This window comes from Aquarana catesbeiana, linkage group LG01 (genome assembly GCF_042186555.1).
Source record: "Aquarana catesbeiana isolate 2022-GZ linkage group LG01, ASM4218655v1, whole genome shotgun sequence".
NCBI classification, from domain to species: Eukaryota; Metazoa; Chordata; class Amphibia; order Anura; family Ranidae; genus Aquarana; species Aquarana catesbeiana.
Window position 1 is genome coordinate 893,943,187 of NC_133324.1, and position 22,563 is coordinate 893,965,749.

Genomic DNA, 22,563 nt, shown 5'->3' on the forward strand with positions numbered 1-22,563 from the left:
AAAAGCCAGTGGCATGTGAAACACACCCAAAAACTCCACTTGGTGCCAAAAAAAAAAGTGCACACACATAAAGAGTGAAACACAAAAACGTGCAACGGGGGTTACACTGTCCTCCACTAGGGAAGGACCTTACCCTGATCCCCCGGGCGTTAGGCTCCAGACAGGGACTGAGGTACTTCACATGGGTTCATCTGGCCGAAACCAGGCGGACCCCCGTTCTCTGGAGGTTCTGCCAAAACAGACCCACCCAAGTACTAGGTGGGACTCCCCCGAAGGGAGACCCCATGAAGGAGGGCGAACCAAGCCAGAAGGCCTATGTCTACCCCCTCCCAAGACTTTCAGAGTAGGCCTAATGACCCACACCCTGCTCATCACACTGTGACAAACGTGACAACACCAAACAAAAAAAATACAAAAAATGTGACACACACAGGGGTAAATAAAAAGAAAATGGGGAGAAGGAAGATGGGAGAAGTGAAATTGGCCATTGTGCAATACAATGGCCGGCCCTTCGGCCAGGAATAAAAATTTCCCCTGGTCCTAGCCAAAAGGCTCGGCCCTAGAGGCAGGTGCGAAAAACGTGTGTTGTGGTGAAGTGACCTTGGTGCCATAAATCAAGTGACTGAACACTGACTATATGGCACCCCTGAACTGCCACTTTAGGGGCACATTCACCACTGGCTTTTCATCCCAACCCTGTCCCACAACCCAGACCAGCGCAGCCCTCACTCCACACAGGCAGGACTGAAGTTCTGGGAGCTCAGGGAGAGCCCTTTACCATCAGGCTCAACCCTCACTCCCATCCCTCCCTCCTAATTATACTCAGGAGATACTAACCACTTCTACTATAAAGTGGACTCATACTCATCATTCTACTCCTGGAGAGGAAAGGGCGTTTTGTGGGCGCTGGATATGGTGGTAGAAAAGAAAAAAAATAGACATGCTGTCGCCAATGTGGTCCTCCTAATATGTTGCTTTTCCGGGAGTAAAGCCCAGCATAATGTTTCATTATGATTAAAAAGGGGGGGGGGGGGGTTGTGAGTGGGGAGGGGGGGTTGTGAGAGGGGGGGAAATGGATTTAAAGGAGAGTAGGCGTGGAGGGGGGGTTGAAGGGTGGTGTAAGGGTGAGTATAGAGGCGGTTAGAATGGCTAGGGAATCCCCAGCCCAGTCATGTCTGGAAAGAGTACGTTATGTTGTTCACGGTATGGTGCCAATATTGCAGGTTGAAGATAATACTCAGTTATATGTTGGTATTAAGAAGGTTGTAACTATCAGTTGTTTAAAAGTGGAGCCAACATGCCTCCTGTGGCTTTCAATGGGGCTGCTGCCCACATCTCGTGCCTGGGAACCTCCTCTGGGTCTCCCGTATTGAATCGCTAATCGCCCCATTCACAAGGGTGAATGGGGTCTAAAGGAAATGCAAGATGAATTCCACACTAGGAGTATATTTGTGTTGCTAAAAGGAGCCACCCGTCAACTGCAAGAGATGCAAGTGGTCAAAATGGTTGGCTACTGAAAAAGTTTCATTTGACCACTTGCATCTCTTGCAGTTGACGGGATAAATCTACATGTAAACCAAGAAATTCCTTTAAAGTGACCCTTTGCCAGAAACCTGTGCAGATACAGGCACTGCCCCTTTTGCATCATCCAGGAGGAAACTGCTCTGCATGTTTTCTGGGAGTGTCCCTTTGCACAGGACCTGTTGAGGGCCTTGGAACCGGAACTCAAAGACTTTATGCCACAGACTGCTATCACACACTTTGGTGTGTTGAATGGACTCTTCTGTGGAACTCATTCACAGGAGGACATTGACGGTGCTTGGCGGGTGCTGTGCTGCTTTAAGGACGCTTTATGGTGCGCCTCATCCACCAGCGGGAGAGGATGTCCATCGAGGACTGCCGCAGACTGGTTCACAGTCTGCTCAGAGACTATCACTTGATGGACTTCAAGGAGGAAGAGGAGGTCTGAAGATTTTCCCATTCCCCCCCCCCCCCCCCCCACCCGTGTATCCTTTGGCAGTTCAAATAAAGCTTCGGGCCTGTGAACTCTTTTACTCCCTCCCCTACCCCACCTTCTCCACCCCCCCCCCATCACACCCGTTGCCCATTTGAATGTTATTTGACAGTATGACCGAATTTTTTTGTGAAATTGTTTTGAAGTACTGCTTTCAGGGTAATGCGGCGTCAGGCATGATGTGATGTTTCGGGGTATTATTACTCTGCACAACACATTAGGCATCATACCGCAGGATGAATGTAATTTATTTGTATGCTTGGCAATGTACTGTTATGTAGTGTATTTATGCGCTGCGTCGCAGTACTGAATGTACCCTGTTTAAGTATTTGTTTTTTGTATATTTTCTTGCAAAATAAAGTATACATTTTCAATCAAAAAATCTGTTGTTACCACCGTCCAGGTAACCGGTAGAAAGGATTTCCCCTTCTGCAGGTTTTCGGGTATGAGCCACCAATTGAGGCTCTGACGCACCGCATGCGACAGGTGCATCGGAAAGTCTAATGCCTGAACCTTCTTGTTCCAGGTCGACAGAATATTGTGTTGCAGCATTCTTGAGTGAAACTGAGCATAGGGAACTGCTTCGAATGAAGACACCATCTTCCCTAGTAGCCTCATACAAAGGCGGACTGAGGGACCCTTCTTGGTCCTTACTGTCAGAATCAGCTCTCTCAAAGCAGTGATCTTTGCCTGGGGTAGAAATATCTTCTCCTGGCTTGTATCTATAATCAGACCTAAATACTCCAGTCTTCTTACTGGTTTTAGGAAAGACTTTTCTAAGTTGAGGATCCAACCCAGGTGTTCTAGATACCTGACCATGGTCCTCAAGTTTCCCTTCAAAGAGGCTACCGACCGGTCTATCAAGAGCAGGTCGTCTAGGTATGCTATGACAGCTATACCCTGAGCCCTTAATCTGGCCAGAGGAGGAGCCAAGATCTTTGTGAACACTCGAGGTGCAGTGGCTATCCCGAAAGGCAGAGCCACAAACTGGAAATGGCGCCCTCCTACCTCGAAGCGCAGATATGCATCTCTGATGTCTATTGATGCCAGAAATTCTCCTCCCTGCAGGGTGGGACCTACTGTTCGAATTGATTCCATGCGGAAGGATTGAATCCTTAGGAATCGGTTCAGATCCCTTAAGTCCAGAATGGGCCTGACATCCCCATTTGGCTTTTGGACCGTAAAAAGGTTGGAATAGAAGCCCAATCCCTGGTCCTTTGCGGGAACTATCATAATGACCTCCTGCGACAAAAGTCGCTCTAACGCTAGAAGGAGCGACTGCTTCTTCTCTGGGTCTCTGGGAACATTTGATCTGAGGAACCGAGGAGAGGGGAATTCCTGAAACTCCAGCTTGTACCCTAAGGTTACCGTGGAGATTACCCATCTGTCCTGGAAGTCCTCCTGCCAGAGCTCTGAGAACTGTCGCAGTCTTCCCCCCACTCGAGTGAGCGGGGGCGCCCCCTCATGCAGAGGTCTTAGTGTTTTGCCCAGTAGGCTTCTTTCCCCAGGACTTCTTTTGTCCCTGGGGTTGACTCTTGTCTCTGGACCCCGATGGAGGCGGCCGTCGAGACTGCCTGGAGGCTGAAGCCCCCGGCGCTGGGGAAAGAGTCCATTTGAAAGAGGGACGCTTACTCTTCTTCTTGACAGGTAAGAGAGTGCTTTTCCCACAAGAGATTCTCTTGATATAGTTATCCAAGTGCTCTCCGAACAACCTTGCACCACGAAATGGAAACCCAGCCAGTAGCTTCTTACATGGTGCTTCGGCTGACCAATTTTTCAACCATAGGATTCTACGTATATGCACCAACCCCAGTGAAAGACGGGAGGTTTGAATCTCTAATGGCGTCAACCACAAAGCATAAGGCCGCTGGAAGGTTAGCAAACCCCTGGGCCTGCTGTTCAGGTAATACTTTGATGACCTGCTTAACATGGTCTCTTAAGTATTGACAGACTCCAATCGCTGCTACTGCAGGTTGGGCCACTGATCCTGCTAAGGAGAAAACATCCTTCAATAGGGATTCCATCCTTTTATCTACAGGATCCCTGAGCATCTGAGCATTGTCTACAGGACAAGTCAGGCTATTATTTACGGAGGAAATGGCGGCATCAATAGCCGGTATTCCCCACATTTTAATAAACTTTTCTTCCATCGGATAAAGTGTTGAAAACTTTCTCGGCGGAAAAAAACGTTTGTCTGGGTGATCCCACTCAGAATAAATAAGCTTTTCAAGTAAAGTATGAACAGGAAAAGCATGTGCTGCTTGGAAAGGTTTCAGTGACCCCAAAGCAGAAGAGGATTCTTTAGCAGTTTCAGGTATGGGCAACTTAAATGTGGAGCGGACCAATCCAGTGAGGATCTGCACTAAGACTTTCTCTCTTGGGAAGTCGCAGAGGGTCCCTCTCCACCTGAATCCTCCAAAGAGGAATCATCCATCCCATCCCGATCCTCTGAAAGGGATTCATCTCCTTTATCCCAGAGCTCCTCTGTCTGAGGGTCTTGGGGAACAGAGGAAAGCCTAGTGCGTTTTCATCCACTGAGTGAAGACGTAATCACGGCCATTAATCTTTCCTCTAGACCATTAATGGTTGAGGAAAAAACCTCTTGTGTAATATATACAGGGGCTGAAGTGCCAGAAGCAGGTGTAGCCCCTGACCCCGATGGCTCTCCCTGGCTAGCCGTCCCTGGCCCATCTTTAGGGGGGGAGGATGCTGCCGACAGGGGGCCCACAGAACCTAAACGAGATCCCCTAGTGTCTCTGGTTCCTGGGGTGCTTGAACCTCTTCTACCCATAGTGCAAAGCAACAAGGTGTGAGGTATACAAATGAACACTGCCCGCTGAGCGATGTAGTCTGGCTAAAAGCCTTGCTACCCAATGCTCAGTCTGGTGCTACTTCAGTAAATGCTGCCTAGGAGAATGCCTGTGTCCCACCTTACATGCGACCGTCAGCTCTGTGTCTCTCAGAAGGTTGTGTGCACCTGTACAGAGTGCCTCTAATAGCCTGCAGCTGGCCTGAGTGGGAGTCTAAGCACCTGTGCTGACGTCCCGCCCCCTCCTCTACCGCCACCCCCCCTCGAGTTTTGAAAAAAAACGAGCGCTTCCCGCGCTGCCGACTCTCCTGTCATGCTTCCGGAGAAAGGCTGGGGATGGGGGGGGGGGGAGGGAGGGAGGCTGGTAACAAGATCTGCCTGAACGGCTATCTTGAGAGATGGTGGCCATTAGGCCGCAGAGCCCGGGTGGTATAACCACTTTCTAGACCCCTGTGGCCCCTCTCTAGCCTGGGGGGGAACATTCAAACATGAGAAATCCCCCTTTCCACCTTACCTGTTTGCAGCCTGCTTGAGACGCTGGGACATAAACAGCGATTACAACACCTGAGACAGAGTCAGCATGTGTAGGTTTGTGCTCTTGGCAGCCCCCGGTGGTCACAATAGGCATAGCATGCATTTACCTTAAAGGAGAAAAGCCACTAGAACTCAAAAATTCTGTGGAATCTCCTCTTACCTTATCCAGCCGCAGGGTGCTGTTTACACAGACCCGATCTTCACTTCTCACGGTGGGCTCCGTTTGAAAAAACCGTCAGAGACTGGGGCCCCCATCAGTAGGGGGATCCAACAGTTCTGGGACCGTAAAGCACCTCGCCAGAAATTAGGAAGTTTAAAGCCATTTTCTGATCTGCGGGGTCCAGCTCTCTAAAAAGAGAAGCATTACGGGTAAAACCTCGTTTCTTCGGACACGAGTCCCGGGTACCATTCAATTCGGCCATGAAAAGACACTTTGAATGGATCCGGTTCGCCTGGCTTGCCCCAGTATAGGATATAGGATATTCCCTTTGGAGCTCAGCACAGAACATCTTTACACGTCCATCACCTAAGACACTGGCGTAAAAACTGAGGTATCCCTGCAAGGGGGAGGGATTATATAGGGGGTTGAACTTCCTGATAGGGTGTGCCAGTGTCCAATCACCAGTGATACCTATATAACCCATCAGTAATTACTGTGGCTCTGTGTCCCGTGATGTTCGAGAAAGAAAAACAAGTTTATTTAACCTGGCCAGCAGGAGCCAAGGAAAGTCCTGTGTAAGCTTGCTGCAGTCATTCTAGGACTATAATCTCCCCATGTCACAGTGCTGATTGGCTAAGTCACATGGGTTGGGTCACATGCTCCTCCATACCTGGAAGTACTGGTGGAAGTACTTTTGGCTCCTAGTGCTGAGCAGTATGAAAAGGCAAGTTAATGCGGGAAATTGGGGATTAAAAACCAGTTTATTTTGCCCTAAATGGGCAAAGAACCATTTTGCCTTTAAGAGAATGCATGCACCATGACACTAAAAGGGAGCTGGGAACTTCAAAAGGAAAATCTTCCGTCAGGAGTGCACATCATAATCACATTGCCTCCTTCTAACTAACTTATATAGAAAATCATTTAAAAAAAAAAAAAAAAAAAACTGAAAAAATATTACTCCTAGAAAAATATATCTTGTGTGATTTCAGATCAAGTTGTTTATAAGCTGTCCACCAATACCAAACTAAAACTCTCATCGTTGGTATGAATGATGCAAGTTAGAGGCCAGAAATAAATACCTTGATTCCACCAATCCGATGCTCCCCTCTGAATTCCTTCCCGTTTTTCAGCCAGTAAATGCTGGGCTGAGGCTTGCCAGCAGCAGGACAGCGGAACCGGGCTGTACTAGCGGCTGGTTGGGCATAAAGTTTCTTCTCCAGTTTTTCTGGCTGTGTCCAGTATGGTGGTACTGAAAAAAAAGCAAAGTAGACATTTAAATATCACAAAGTAATTTTTTTATTTTTTATAGTTTATATTTGAGAGGCATGGAGGAAAAAAAAAAAAAAAAAAAAAAAAAACAGTCTTTGCTGTCGACAGCAATCAAAATCCTTCTTTCATTTTCCAACCTAACCTGGAGACACCAAAGACAGGTGTAGATTGGTAGATGTGAGCAACACAGACAGTTGGTACAATTTATTACCAGTACTTGTATAGCGCTGTCAATTTTACGCAGTGCTTTATATATTTATTATACATTCACATCAGTCCCTGCCCTCAAGGAGCTTACAACTCACATTCATACATACACATACTAGGGCCCGTTTAGACAGTAGCCAATTAACCTACTAGCATGTCTTTGGTCTGAAATAAGTATGGCCTCAACCTTAGTTTTTATACACTAAACCATTAAAGGAAATTTAATTATAAACTTCATCATCTACTTTACCACAGCATGTCCATTAAAGTCAACAAGTAGACAAGGTCAGTAATCATCTTCATGTATATATTCATGTATACATCTTCACTCCTCCCAAGACCTCCTGCTCTCAAACTCCCTTGTCACCTCATCCCATGCTCGCCTTCAGGACTTCTCCAGAGCCTTTCCCATCCTCTGGAATGCTCTACCCCAATCTGTCCGATTTTCTCCTACTTTATCCACTTTCAGACGATCCCTGAAAACTCATCTCTTCAGAGAAGCCTATCTGGCCCCCACCTAACAACTGTACATTTATCTTCTCAACCAGCATATCGCCCACAGTTATTACCTCTTGACCTTCCCTCTTAGATTGTAAGCTCTAAGGAGCAGGGCCCTCTGATTCCTACTGTATTAAAGTGTATTGTATTTGTAGTGTCTACCCTCAAGTTGTAAAGCACTACGTAAACTGTTGACGCTATATAAATCCTGTGTAATAATAATAATAATAATAATATATATATACGAAGATGGTTTAGTCTATCCAAGTCTCAACGATTCTAATGCTGCGTATACACGAGCGGAATTTCCGTCAGAAAAATCTTGGATGGTTTTTCCGACGGAATTCCGCTCAAGCCTGCCTTGCATACACACAGTTACACAAAAGTCTGCTGAACTTTCGACTGTCAAGAACGCAGTGACGTACAACACTACAACGAGCCGAGAAAATGAAGTTCAATGCTTCCAAGCATGCATCGAATTGTTTCCAAGCATGCGTAGGAATTTTGCGCGTCAGAATTGCTACAGACGATCGGAATTTCCGATCGGAACTTTTTCCAAACGAAAAATTGAGAACCTACTCTCAATCTTTTGCTGGCTGGAATTCGGCCAGCAAAAGTCCGATGGAGCGTATACACGGTTGCATTTTCCTACCAAAAGCTCTCATCGGTGTTTTGCTGGCCGAATTTCCGATCATGTGTACGCGGCATAAGGGCCAGCTATCTGGGTGCAACGTCTAATATGCTTAAAAGCCTTCTTCCATAAAATTGTCAATCTAGGCAAGGTAGGTCACCAGATCTTTCCTCAAATCTCTCCCTATTGCTTAGCTTGGGACCCGCACACAGAATGTACACATGTACATACTAGGGCCATTTTAGACGGAAGCACCCTGAGGAAATCCAACCGAACACAGAGAGAACATGCAAACTCCATCTCCATATAGTGTACGAAATTTCCACTTAGCCGGATTGTAAACATCTGGAGATGTCAAAAATACGCTTGCACCAAACTTGCATAGGGTTGTTAATGTTGTCCTCCCCAGAATCTTTCGGGCCTAGTAGATGGCTGCTCAGGCACTAGCACTGCACCCTAAGAAAGGATCAAAGGCGCACCCATACGGAAGTGCAGGGAATTTGTGATGGGCATGGTTCTTGGGGTAGGGGTGTCATTTTGCCCTGAATGAGTACATTGACTGATTCTCCTTAACCCAAAGTCCCAATAACTTATTTCCGGTCATCAGTGCACGTAAAAGGGCAACCACATACATGCCATGAAAGTTACAATGAGGTTCACATAAAAGAGCTTTTATTAGCATGGAAAAACAAAGATGTTAAAAAAATTTTAACATCTTTCCAGCACACAAACTGCCTCTCTTATCCGTAATCCCACAAAAGAGATCCAACTCCTATCACACTGATGCCTCCTTTGGCTGCTCAAAGAAGTTAATGCAGAGCAATGGTACATCAATGTCAAATATTACATAGTTATGACTAGAATTAGTTGCACTGTCACATACAGCTCATAAAGCAACTAGTTTTCAGTATAATACATTAAGGGATGCATTATGATTGGCTGGGATGCCTTACCACAGTATACACATCATTGTAAAGTACCTTTAATTCAAAACAAACACATGCAAATTCCAGGATTGGTGGAAAACAGCCAGCTTCATGCAAATAGTAGAAATATTTGCTTTTCAGCGTAATCGCACCTACAGTATGTCCACTCTCAGATTGCAGCACACAAATGACACTACCCGTTGAGCTTATCATTCGTTTTTATTTACAGTGCTGCGCTGACAAAGTCAACGCCTAAGGACAATATTGGCATAAGGCAGCTCAATTTTCAGATCGATAACACGTAAGATGATAAATATTGGAGTTTCGCAAGAACAATGCGTACTATTGACTTAAACCTAAGGCACCGTCATCCATGTACATCCAAGCATACAGGCAGAAAAGGGACAGATTCCAAGCTCTGGCAGCGGGATGGGGAAAAAACGGTCTGGAGCAACCAATCATAAGTCCTTATTCATTTTATAAAATGGAAAGAGGTTGTTCAATTAGCCAACATAAGGAACACCTTGAAGTTCTGGGGTATTGCGTTCAGTTCTTAACAGGGAACCTACGCAAGGTCCACCATGTTTGTAGGTGTGGGTGAACCATTGGTGCTGGAAATTCCACAAAACATACCAAACATGAATTTATGGCTTCTTCCTAGTAGTGAGTATGGACATTAGACTGTAACCTCATACAGAGGCTGGGACTCATGTGAATGATCACTGAAACAGGATGTCCCCTTTGGAAGGTTTTCCTTCTCCCCCTGTTTAGGTGACAACTGTAAAATATTGGATATCCCATAATTTTTAGCCTTACCATCAATGGTCAATAGCTACATCACCCTTAACTTGCCTGATCTCATCTGATCTTGGAGGCTAAGCAGGGTCGGGGCACCTGGTATTGCCTTGGATGGGAATACCAGGTGCTGTAGGCTTTGCTTGGGTTTTTTGCCTTCCACTGGATTAACTGTGGGAAAAGTATTGTGTCTATAGGATTGTATACATTTTTTTCTTTCCAATTTTATTGGTTAAATTAGATGGACTGGTGTCTGTTTTTTTTTTTTTTAACGACTGGCATTCCTCTTTAACAAGCCTTGGTCAATGGCTGTTAACCCCAAATTCTAAACTCCATTACACAATGGAAAAGTGCTTTAAAAGGCATGCCAATATACAAAGGAAATGCACATTGACGCATGTCAACGTACTTGCCTAACACCACAAAAAAATTCTCCTCTAGGCACATGCATAATTCTAAATGAGCCCTAAATCCACTAATGCAGGCAGCAGCATTAGGCAGAGTGGCTTCACCTAACCATGCAACCTATTATTTTTACACAAGAGGATGCACAATAAAATATTTAGCTATTTAGATTTATTTAAAGACTGAAATTGGTTTCTTTTAAAGATGATGCATCAAAAAAAAAAAAAAAGAAGAAATCATTGCCAAGATTAAGATTTAAGTACCACTGGGAACAAAAGTCATTGCTGTATAGCGCCCAGCATACTTTCATACAATCCCGGTCACTGGGTGGCGCTGTTGTTAGAACTATGGCATTGCTGTTCCACTTGACATGCCAGAACAAAAAAACTTTTTCATTTTTCAAATGTGAAAAGATGTTTTACTGCACTGATCATACCAAAGAAACAAGTGAGCCTGAAAACTTACAAAGCATTCTCCGAAGAGTACCTGTACCAAACTGAATTCTACGCATCTTTTTTCCAGTCATCGGAATTGCTGTCAACACCAACAAAGAACTGTAATTTATCCATTCTCATCTGATAGCGCTAAAGGCAACAGCAGTCTATCCATCAGAATAAACAAGGAAATTAAACTGGGTTATGTCTTCAGCACAACTCTTTAAAATTTCTGCCAGATACAATTAACCACTTAAGGACCGAGTAAAATGGTCGGTCATTGCAATTCTTTCTGTCACACTGTATTTACAAGCGCACTTTTTTTTGGAAAAAATACACTTTTTTTAATTAAAAAAAAATAAGACAACAGTAAAGTTAGCCCAATTTTTTTTCTATATTGCAAAAGATGTTACTCCAAGTAAATTGATACCCAACATGTCACGCTTCAAAATTGCGCCTGCTTGTGGAATGGCGACAAACTTTTACCCTTAAAAATCTCCATGGGCGACATTTAAAAAAAAATGTACAGGTTGCATGTTTTGAGTTACAGAGGAGATCTAGAGCTAGAATTATTGCTCTCACTCTACTGATCGCGGCGATACCTCACGTGTGTGGTTTGAACACCATTTTCGTATGCGGGAACTACTCACCTATGCGTTCGCTTCTGCACGCAAGCTTGGCAGGACGGGGAGCGTTTAAAAAAAAAAAAAATTTTCCCTCATTTTTTTTGCCTTTTATTTTTACACTGTTCTTAAAAAAAAAAAAAAAAATGTAATAGAAAAAAAGCATGACAGGACCTCTTAAATATAAGATCTGCGGTCAAAAAGACCTCAGATCTCATATTTACACTAAAATGCAATAAAAAAAATTGTCATTAAAAAATAAATACATAAATAAATTAAAAAATGGCCCTTTAAGAGCTATGGGTGTACGTGACGTTTTGACGTCGCTTCCGCCCTGCAATGATATGGAGACGGGTGGGGGCCATCTTCCCCTCACTGGTCTCCATGTCAGGCTAGGGAGAGGATCCGATCGCTTCTGCCGGTACCGACGGCTCCAGTAAGTGGAGCCCTCTCCTGCCGCCGATAAAAGTGATCTTGCAGCGAATCCGCCGCAGAGACCACTTTTATCTTGAAGCGGACCGCCCACTGGGATACCGGGTTATGGCAGCTAGCTGCTACCCATAACAACTATAATCCTCTTCAAAGTACCGATGTATAACGACGGTGGGCGGTCCGGAAGTGGTTAAAGTGTTACTAAACCCAGGACCCTGCATTCAGTATATCTGAATCCCACAGTACACGGAAATGCAATTATTTAATTAAAGAGGAACTGCAGTCAGCTCACATAATTTGTAATAAAAACATTTTTGCCATTCTAAAAGCTTCCCTCCAACCACTTTGTATATTATTTTATATATATACTGTGATTCTTTACTTGCCAAATATGATGCAGAAATCTCCATTAAGTCTGGCTGCAGCCATCTTAACTGTGGGCAGCTAAAGCTGCTGCCTGTTCACTTCTGGATTTACACAGACACACAGAGGCACACCTCCAGCTCTGCAGGTCTCATTGACCCTCCTACGACTCATCTCCCCTCCCTTCCTGGCAAACTCTCATGAGAGAGCTGTGCATGATGTCATAAGCCTAGGCTAATGACCAGACATGAAACAGGAAGTGGGCTGTATAAGGTATTTACTAGCAGAAAAAAAAATGTTTTACAATCCAAAGTTAAAACAACAAGGGCAGAACATTTAATAGATGGAAAGTTGAAAAAATGGTCCGCTTTAAATGTAAACTGCTAAATACCTTTTCTTTGCAGTATATAGCAGTCTTGTGACTTCTATCAGTGTATAGCCAAGCACTGGTTAAAGCTTGTAAGAGGAGATTTCTGACTGCCCTATGAGACTGCAGGACCCCTGACCATCTGTCTGGACAGTGCTGATCACGTGCACCCTCCCAAGAAAAAAAAAAACAAACTCTCTAGCAATACACACCAAACTGAGCATGTGCAGACTGACCCCATAGACTCTGTGTTATCAGGAAATGATCAGGGGACAGTGGAAGAAGAGGAGGATCAGAGAAGACAGGATCAAACAGCCTTTTTGCACAATGCAGATGATTACCCCTTAGGTTCCATAGTGAGTATAACAAGCATGTACAGCATATCCAGACTGATTTTACTGTTGTGGGTTTAGTAACACTAAATTTGGTGAAAGAAAGCAAAAAAATTAAGAGGATGTCAAATAGGAATGAGAACAATTATTTATGGTGCTCATTTATATAGCGCTAACGTATTCTGCAGCACGAACACTAAAGCAATGACAGATACCAGGACTCAAAGAATAGAATAATATACATATAAATAATTTTATACATACATACATAATATATATATTATATATACACACACACCTAACATTAGGTGTCAACATATATATATATATATATATATATATATATATATATATATATATATATATATATACACACATACACACAAAAAAGGGGGGGGGGGGGAGAGCAACCTATCCTATAGTTCCCCTTCCGGCGCTCGCCTGGGTTTCTCGGGCTTACCTTTTTAACTGATGAGCCCGGGAAATGATCCAACGGTTCACACGGCTGGCCATACAGCTGAACAGACCAGATCATCTCTATGATCTTAGAGGACCAAAGTGAGGTCATGACGTCACTTCCGATCATTATTTTTTTTAAAGCAAAAGAGCAAGGTATGAGGAGAGATTTGTGGTCTTATAGACCCCAGATCTTTCCATAAAGAGGACCCGTCATCCCATATTTCTATTACAAGGGAGGTTTACATTCCTTGTAATAGGAATAAAAGTGATAAAACTAAAAAGGGACAGTGTAAAAAATGAAACAAAGAAAAAAAAAATGTAAGCGCCCCCCATCCCAGAAGTCACACACACGAAAACGGTGTTCGCAGCCTACATGCAAGGTATCACCGCAAACGTTTGAGCGAGAGCAATAATTCTAGAGCTAGACCTGTAACACTAAACAGGTAACCTGTAAAAACTTTTAAAGCGTCGCCTATGGAGATTTTTAAGTATCGTAGTTTGCGTGACAGGTTGGCCCAACAGCATCTTTTATATTCTACCAAAAGGTTGGGTTATGTATTGTATTTTTGCATTAAAAAAAGTGTATTTTTTTTAAAACCGCTTTGAAAATACCGTGTGACATAAAAAAAACGATCGTCATCTCAATCTGTAGGTTCTCTGCTAAAAAAAAAAAAAAAAAAAAAAAGTAAGTGTATGTGTGTATGTATATATATATATATATATATATATATATATATATATATATATATATATATATATATATATATATATTTGGGGGTTCTAAGTAATTTTTTAGCAAAAAAAAAAATACTGATTTTTTTTACTTGTAAACAAAAAGTGCTAGAAAAGGCTTGATCTTCAATTGGATACAGATGACTAGTCAATTGGCATACTCAGAAAGAGAACAGCAATGACAGCCTCCTAATTTCTCTAATGACAAGTTTACTTTAAGGCTACTTTCACACTGAGGCGTTTTTCAGGCGCTTTAGCACTAAAAATAGTGCCTGAAAACTGGCTCACCTGCAGAGCAGTGCATACACCACTCCTAAAGTGCCCTGTCCATTGAAATCAATGAAATGAAATGAAATGAAATCAATGAAATTAAATGAAATCAATGGCCAGCACTGCCGAGGCCCCCGCTTTGCGGGCTCTTTCAACCCCTTCGGGGGGGGGGTTGATTTAAGAGCGTGCCGCTAAAACTAGCAGCACTTTACCATTACCGTCCCCACCGCCTCAGTGTGAAAGTGCCCTAAGAAGTTCTTTTAGCATGGGAGAGTAAATAGAAATACAGTTATCGTAATACACTTGATAGATTATACAGGCTGAAGTAGCAATCTCCCGAACTGACACGTTTCTGAGTCACCTTAGACTTTGTGTCTATCTGAAGAAAAAAAAAAAGGCGTTAATAATGCCAATGGTAATAAGCAGATGCTTTGGCAGAATGGTTTATTTTCCCCCCAGCGATCCAGACAAGCAGCGACAGGCCAGAATCGGGTCCCTGCTGAACTACTGCTAACTTATACAATTTGACTGCTACATTTAGAAAGTAATTGTCTGTCAACGCCAAGAAGTGCTGCCAACTCCATCCACGTGAAACAAACATGGCTCTGCACAATGACAGTAATGGTTTTCTTTGTACTTGTAGCACAATGAGCTCCAAAGCTTGACTTTTTTTTCTTTGCTTTTACTAAAAACAATAATAATAATGTAAACAAGATTCACATAGTCAAAGTTTTTAATGATTTAGAATATATGGACACCTGTTATGAATAAAACCACCAGCTTGGACCAATGTAACCATGCATATACCATACCTGTGGGATCCTTCCAGAACAGTTTCTCAACTAGGGTTCCTCCACAGGTTGCTACGGGTTCCTTGAGCAACAAGCAATTTCTGCCTCTCAGGTAAGATCCCACTGACACCATTGATCTTTTTAGCCATCTGTAAGGAAATAATTCTTCCCAATGACCACAAGTGCAAGGAGCATTCTTCTCACCAGCCACCACACTAATGCATCATAGCTTGTAGATATAGCAATATTTAGCAGGGGTTCCCTGAGACCGGAAAGTGGGTCTCTGGGTTCCTCTGTGTTGAAAGGGTTGAGAAAGGCTGCTCTAGAAGTTGGAAATGACTGTAGTAGACACTTCTTCTCCAGTGATCTCCACTAGCTTTCGGATCTTGTGCTAAATGGCTGCCCTAATACATTCTGAACACAGCAGGTAGGCCACTGGGCATGGACTTTATTCAAAGAATGCTTTGCATTTTCTCAATAAATGCAAAGCATTCTCTGGTTGGACGAAGTGGAGAACGTGACAAAACTGCCTCGCCCCCCTACCGTGTCCAATCAGAGAATGCTATTCATTCATTGAGAAAACCCAAAGCATTCTCTGAATGGTGCCTATGCCCAGTAAAAGTTTTTTTTTTTCTTTATAGTATGGATTAGAGCAGGGGCGGACTGACCATTCGGGCACTCGGGCACTGCCCGAGGGCCCCATGCCACTAAGGGGCCCCATCAGGGTTGCCAGCCTCAATAAAACCAGGGACAGTATGTAAAAATCTGTATGTATGTAATCCCAAGATTATAGCTGCCCCACCTCTCCAGTACCTTTTCAGTGTGTGTATGTGTATTCTGTGTGTGTATATTGTGTGTCTGTATGTGTATACTGTGTGTCCCCATAATCTACTGCCTGGGGGCCCCATAATCTTCTCCTTTTTCCCGGGGGCCCCATGAGTTGTCAGTCCGCCCCTGGATTAGAGATTTCCTAAAAACGCAATTCAAGACAAGTTTAGAGGAGTTCTAATATGGATAAACTGTGGACGATAAGTTTCTTCCCCCGTTATTTTCCTCGTCTCCCGGGGTCTAGCAATTTTTCTGCAGTCTTGTCAATGCATAGTCATGTAGAATTCACATTCTCCCAGCCTGTAAGAGAAAAATGGCTTCCTACACTTCAATAGGCTACACGGACAGTGGAGAAGTGTGTGCGAGGTGAGCCATCTACATGCAGCGTAGAACACCAAATACAAAAACAAAAACCAAAAACCAAAACCAAAAAATAAAAAACACCAGGAAGAAAAAAAGCCTGGCTGCCTTGCCACGAACACGTGTTTCTGTGTACAGACAGCATGCCAACCCCTGATAAGAATCCATTAAAGCTTCTTTGTTTTGGTTGACTAAAATCCCCTAATTTCCCGCTGGTGAAAATTACACTCAGGTGCAAGTACGATCTCTGTCACTGTGTGTAAACCTGAAATCACCCCTAGATTGGCACATTAGGATTGCTGATAATTTAGTGTAACTGTGCCCTGCCAAAAGCATCCATTATTTCATAATGTACAGCTGTCTATGTTGTCTTTCCTAGACAGAGGAAAATAATAAGCTGTTTTTTTTTCCTATGGCAATAAAAGAAGATATTTTTACTCAAAAGGAGAAAAGCTGGCCATTTGCATTAAGTAACAAGAGAAATCTTTTGATTTCCGTTGAGCATTCTGTTTGGCATGGATGGAGGAATCTTCCGTGCCAAATATTTTAATTCTGACAGCCATCACCCGCAGCTGTCAGAAGACCCAAACAATGACTGCATCTGATTGGATGCAGGTGCTGTTCAGCCAAGAACATTCCATTCGGCATCTTTCTTTCATATGACTTTTGCCGAGCCGGGTTGTGCCAGTAGGGCTGCTCACAGAACAAAATGTTGCCCAATTTAGTAGGAATCGGCCAAAATTGAACTGTGTATGGCCAGCTTTACATGGACAAGTACACTACTAACTCTTGTACTGTGTGTGAATATACATTTTGGGACATCCTCAGAGTCATTAGAATACATGTGCTTCCACTGTGGAGACTCTCATAAATTTACAAGAGTTAGGACTGCAGGTATTACAGGGTGCCGTGAAGTGGCCTTACAGCTCCCACATGCATTTGCAAATCTGTGCTAACTAAACCCCTGTTTTTAATGCATACTGATAGACAGGTTATTTCGGCTGGTAAGCAGACTGGCTGGTGAGCTGTGCTGGGAATTTTTCTGGTTTTGTCTTGCATGCGTTGCCCTTCTATGTGCTCCTTGCTGTGCCAGTTATAGATGGGGGCAGGGACCATTTTGTTTGTTTCAAAGTGATTGAGACCCTACCAAGTGATTAAAAGTCTCTCTTTAAAAAGGGAGTGCTGCAGCACCTCTCAAAAAAAAAAAAAAAAAAAAAAAAAAAAAAAAAAAAAAAAAAAAATGGAGGGGGGTGAACTTTCAGCTCACTTCACCACAGTGAACTGAGCCAGAAGTGGGAGTGGGTACCTGTCAAAACCAGGTACCCCCCCCTCCCAAAAGGTGCCAAAATGTGTCAGCGGAGGGGGGAGTAGGCTGACAAGCGGAGCTTCCCCTTGTGGGTGGAGCTCCGCTTTAAGAGCATATGTTGGCAGACAGCTAAATACACAGATGAAATACACATATGGAAGCCGTTTTACTAGCCAGAGCAAGTGTATTTCTGCCCATCTAGTCCTACGATGTACAAAGTTTCCTCACACACCACAGTAAGGTGGATGACACCACTTCAGGTAAAGAATCCCATGGTGTCCTATCTCCACTATCCAGCCTGCTGACCACATTGTCAACGACCAGAAGTTGGCTGATGAAGTCATCCCTCTGCTCTCTCCTCCTGTCAGTTTGCTCTTTATTTGCATGCACCACATCTAATTGGCTTCCAGTACTGTTCTACAGTGAAATGCAAGAAGCTTTGGAAAAAAAAACTGGAAGTCGATCGGTTTCTATGCAGAGCTGCATCAGATTTTGCACCAGTTTTAGTAAATCACCCCTTAGTGCATTAAAAAAAAAAAAAAAAAAAAAAAAAAAAAAAAAAGGAAGGATGATGTGGTTGCTTATTATAGACCCTACCAATGCTTTGATTTCCTCTCATCTTTTACACCCTTTAAAACCATCAAGCTGCTTTCTAGAAATCTTAGAACCAGTAAAGTTCTCTTCATCCTTACTGGAATAAAGATTTACAGACTTGGAAAAAAATGGATATAAATTTTAACCTGAAATATGAAACATACTTAAGACTGTGTCAAGACAGAATCATAAGTGTGATGAGTATTCTAGGCTCGAAGTCTGTGTTAAGCAAGCCTTAAATCACGCTGTGCGATTCCAATACATGGATTTCTGATGTAAGTGATGAAATGTATACCTTTAAGGAAGGATACAATCTGACTGAAGAAAATCATATTATTCACACTTTGCTGGAAGAGATGAGATCTGTTCAGACTGTGACACTAAATACACGTTATCAATCACGGGAATTACTGACCTACAGGCCTTCGTAATGGAAAATTACTTTAATAATTCAGCTTTGGAATATATTTTCTTTCTTGGAGAATAGCGCGGTCTTACCACAGAAATGGCATATTTTAGTTTCTCTTCAGAGAAAGGAAAAAAGAAAAGAAATTGTTATGGAAAATTAAACCAGTATGACAAATGTAAACAGGTAGACTGGGGTGTCTGGGTCCTCCCCTGTAAGAAAAGTAGTGTTCTATCAGTATGACGAATGTAAACGGGCAGACTGGGGTGTCTGGGCTCCCCCATGAAAAATGTATTGTTCCATATCGCCCAACTTTTTGAGATGGGAACGAGGGACGCCTATTAGCAAAAGTATGAAAGCATAGGACACATCCCCTGCCACAGTCCTTTATATTGGTTTCTGATATTTACAAATGCAGCAATTTAGAAATTGAATGAATGGTTTAGTACTTTTTGAAAAATAATACAATTAATATACAATTATATAGATCAGACCAAAATGAGAGACAAATGAGGAAATGAGAGAGACAGAGGGACTTTGTTCAATCTGTGGCCCCCAAAAGAAAAAGTAGTATTCCACCAATATGACGACTGTAAACAATCAGACTGGGGTACATGGGGCATTCAAAAAAATTGAGGTGGGGGCTGTTATCAGAAACAGAAGAAACATGAAAGGGGGGGGTACGTATAGTGCGCTGTGGTGAATTGGAAATGGCCTTGGCTAAGTAGACTTGGATTGATGGAGTGGCTTATTCTCCGCAAGCATGGTGAAATAATTTCTAGATCGCCAATGTTTTTCAGAGAACTTGACCCAACTGCAATCCACTATTACTCTTCATGTTCCAAGAGAACTCGTATTGTAAAAAAGCTTGTCAGAGTATGAAAGCACATGACAAGAGACTAAGTGACTGAAATAAATACAAGACACTGCTCACACGGAGAGAGAGAGAGCGAGAGCGCGAGAGCGCGAGAGCGCGAGCGAGAGAGCGCGAGAGAGAGAGCGCGAAGGAAAGAAAGAGCGAAGGAAAGAAAGAGCGAAGGAAAGAAAGAGCGAAGGAAAGAAAGAGCGAAGGAAAGAAAGAGCGAAGGAAAGAAAGAGCGAAAGAAAGAAAGAGCGAAAGAAAGAGCGCGAAGGATAGCGAAAGAAAGAGAGCGCGAAGGAGAGCGAAAGAAAGAGAGCGAAGGAGAGCGAAAGAAAGAGAGCGAAGGAGAGCGAAAGAAAGAGAGCGAAGGAGAGCGAAAGAAAGAGAGCGAAGGAGAGCGAAAGAAGGAGAGGGAAAGAAAGAGCGAAGGAGAGGGAAAGAAAGAGCGAAGGAGAGCGAAAGAAAGAACGAAGGAGAGCGAAAGAAAGAACGAAGGAGAGCGAAAGAAAGAACGAAGGAGAGCGAAAGAAAGAAAAAGAGAGCGAAAGAAAGAAAAAGAGAGCGAAAGAAAGAAAAAGAGAGCGAAAGAAAGAGCGAAAGAAAGAGCGAAAGAAAGAGCGAAAGAAAGAAAGAAATCTTGCTCATCACATCCTAAAGAGATGTTCTAAGAACTGCAGTGGGGCCACCAGTATTGTTTGTGAAGCCATGCAATCCATGACACAAATGCAACCTCATTAAATATAAATAAATAAAAGGTCCAAGTCATTGAGCGACTACAGAAGTTAAGAATACGCCATGGTATACTGTAGATGCATTCCAAGATAAAATACATAATCCATTCAAATATAAATGAACAAAATCTGCAATATTTATCTTCAATCCAGAGATTTTGCATGTAGTACTTTTTTCTCATTCTAATTTCTCATTTCTCATTCTAATGGTCAACACACTTCCTCTGAACCAAGGTCATGCTGATCTCGCTCCCAGCCGGTGACTGGACAGTGACAGGAGAAGCAGCACAGTGATGAACTCATCTGTCACTTGGCTCAGTCCCATCAACATGACGGTCCTCTTGTGCTGCTGCTTCTTCTTACACTCTAGCTCTTCTGCTTAGATGTGGATAGAAGGTCAAATGCAGGTATTTTCACTGCATGTGTTTAAACCTTTTGTTCCTGCCTAGAATTCAGGTGAATTGTAGAAAGGTTGTACAATCAGATCGCACTACGTGGCACACAGCTTAACATAATCTGCCATTTTTTGCCACAAATGTAAATCGGCCGTAATATTTTGCAGAATTCCCCCATTATTTGGTTTTCTGAAAATCTCCCATTATCAGGGACAGGACAGGAAGAAAGGCCACACAGCAAAATAAAAGCAGCCTCTGTGGCAAGAACGGCGTTTAGAAAAGCTTCTCGCACAATTTCGGCTGCCAGACAAGCGTGGTCAGTGCCAGAGCAGTGGAGTTGGAATGCACCTTAGCAGAATGTTTGGCCGGAGGTAAACTTGGCAGAGGTTGGGCCTGTACGAGCAGACAGTCCTTTTCCTGTCACAAATAAACTCGGCTTTAAGTACTGACAGCTTTTCATATACTGATGTCCTTCCAGCATTGGCGGCACCCAAATGACTTGTGAGCGAGCGTGCGCCTCTTCCAAGAGCCCACCAGCCCAGACTACAGCTGAGGGGACCAAGACATACACAATAGGTAAACCCCTCAGCTATACTTTACCTCCCCCTAACATTTTATGTATATTCAAACCCTTTTTTTTCTTCTAGATAGCATGAGGAGTTTGAACCAGTCAGGTTTTATAGTAACATAGTGGGGTTAAAAAAAAAAAAAAAAAAAAAGCACACCGATTGAGTTCATCCAATCAATGTATTACTTTCTGTGTCCCCACTGGGTAGAGTTACCCTCTCTTATAGTCACCAATGGGGAAACATTGTGACTAGTGACAAATGCCTTAAAGTAGTGCTTGTCAACTTACCCGATAAAGGGGTTCTCAAATGCGGCCCCTGACATCACCACAAGGGCCACACGCAATGTTCAATATATGTAGTGCTTGAGAGGACTGTCAAACTGGAGACCTAATAGGGAAAATGAGGGTCAGAGAGTGTGGACAGGACACATTTTTGGCTGGGGATATGCTGCAGAAGACCATATGAAACTGGGAACATGTTACATGAGGCTTGCAGAGGTCAATACTATTACCCTAATCAATGTTCCCATTACTGACTGCTGAGGTCCGAGGGCAGCACAACATATACCAAAGGGCCACTTGTGGCCCTTAGGCCACAGATTAGGCTCCTCACTTCCTCTTCTGTCTCCAGGACAAGAAGTGAAGTTATTGGTTTTAGATACGCTTTAAAGAACAACTCTCAAAAAAAAAAAAAAAAATGTAATACAGGTCCATGCATTCATGTCTAAATACCCATATTGCTTTTTCAAAAGGAATCTGAAGAAAACACTTTTATTCCTTGCTTTCCAGCTTCTCTGCTCCTTCCCTGACAGAAGCCCGATTTGTGTGTATTACCAAGGATGAGCTCAGGCAGATCTCACTTGCCATCACCCCTTTATCAGTGAGGGGGCTCTGCGAAAGGCGCTGTGTTTGCTAGAGGGTTCCAACTCAATTCCTCTGCTCAACTTTTTATTTGTCGCTAGGATGCAGGTGGACCTTGCCACCTTCTGTGTTTGCTTGTTAGGACACAGACAGCCCTTACACAGGACACAGACAGTCGCCTAAAGCCCTTACTCGCAGTCTTCTGCGATCTAGCACCCTTTGGTTTCAGGACGCCGAGCCACAGGGTTACTACAGATCGCTGCTTGCGGCCCAGCAACTAAGGATGCTGTGCAGCAGGGGCTGCCTGCGTCCCAACGATCAATAAAAAAAAAAAAAAAAAAGCAGAGGTGGTGAAATGGGAAACTGACATGCCCCTTCACCCCTGCATACCTAGTTAATCAACCAGCTGCTTCACCTGCAGGGCTCTAATGAGGAAAATTGCAGGGTCTGCATCCCTTTAGATGTGATTTCCTATTGGGAGTATCTTACCAAAAATGAAATTTTTGTTGCAGGGGATGCCAAAAATTGGACTTGTAGCTTAGTGTAGACTTCTGGGGAAAAAAAAAAAAATCAGTGAGCCAATCACACAAGCAGGAAATTA

At 43.3% G+C, this 22,563-nt stretch overlaps 1 protein-coding gene across 6 annotated transcripts in view; it reads right to left on the bottom strand.

Moving 5' to 3' along the window:
• The window catches only part of FGFR3 (fibroblast growth factor receptor 3), a 146,822-nt gene that overhangs the window by 46,811 nt on the left and 77,448 nt on the right, over positions 1-22,563 (bottom strand). For all 6 annotated transcript variants that reach the window (XM_073610931.1, XM_073610930.1, XM_073610929.1 and 3 more), the window contains exon 5: positions 6,597-6,766. In XM_073610931.1, coding sequence (XP_073467032.1) covers positions 6,597-6,766 — 170 coding nt within the window. The remainder of the gene's footprint in view (positions 1-6,596; positions 6,767-22,563) is intronic.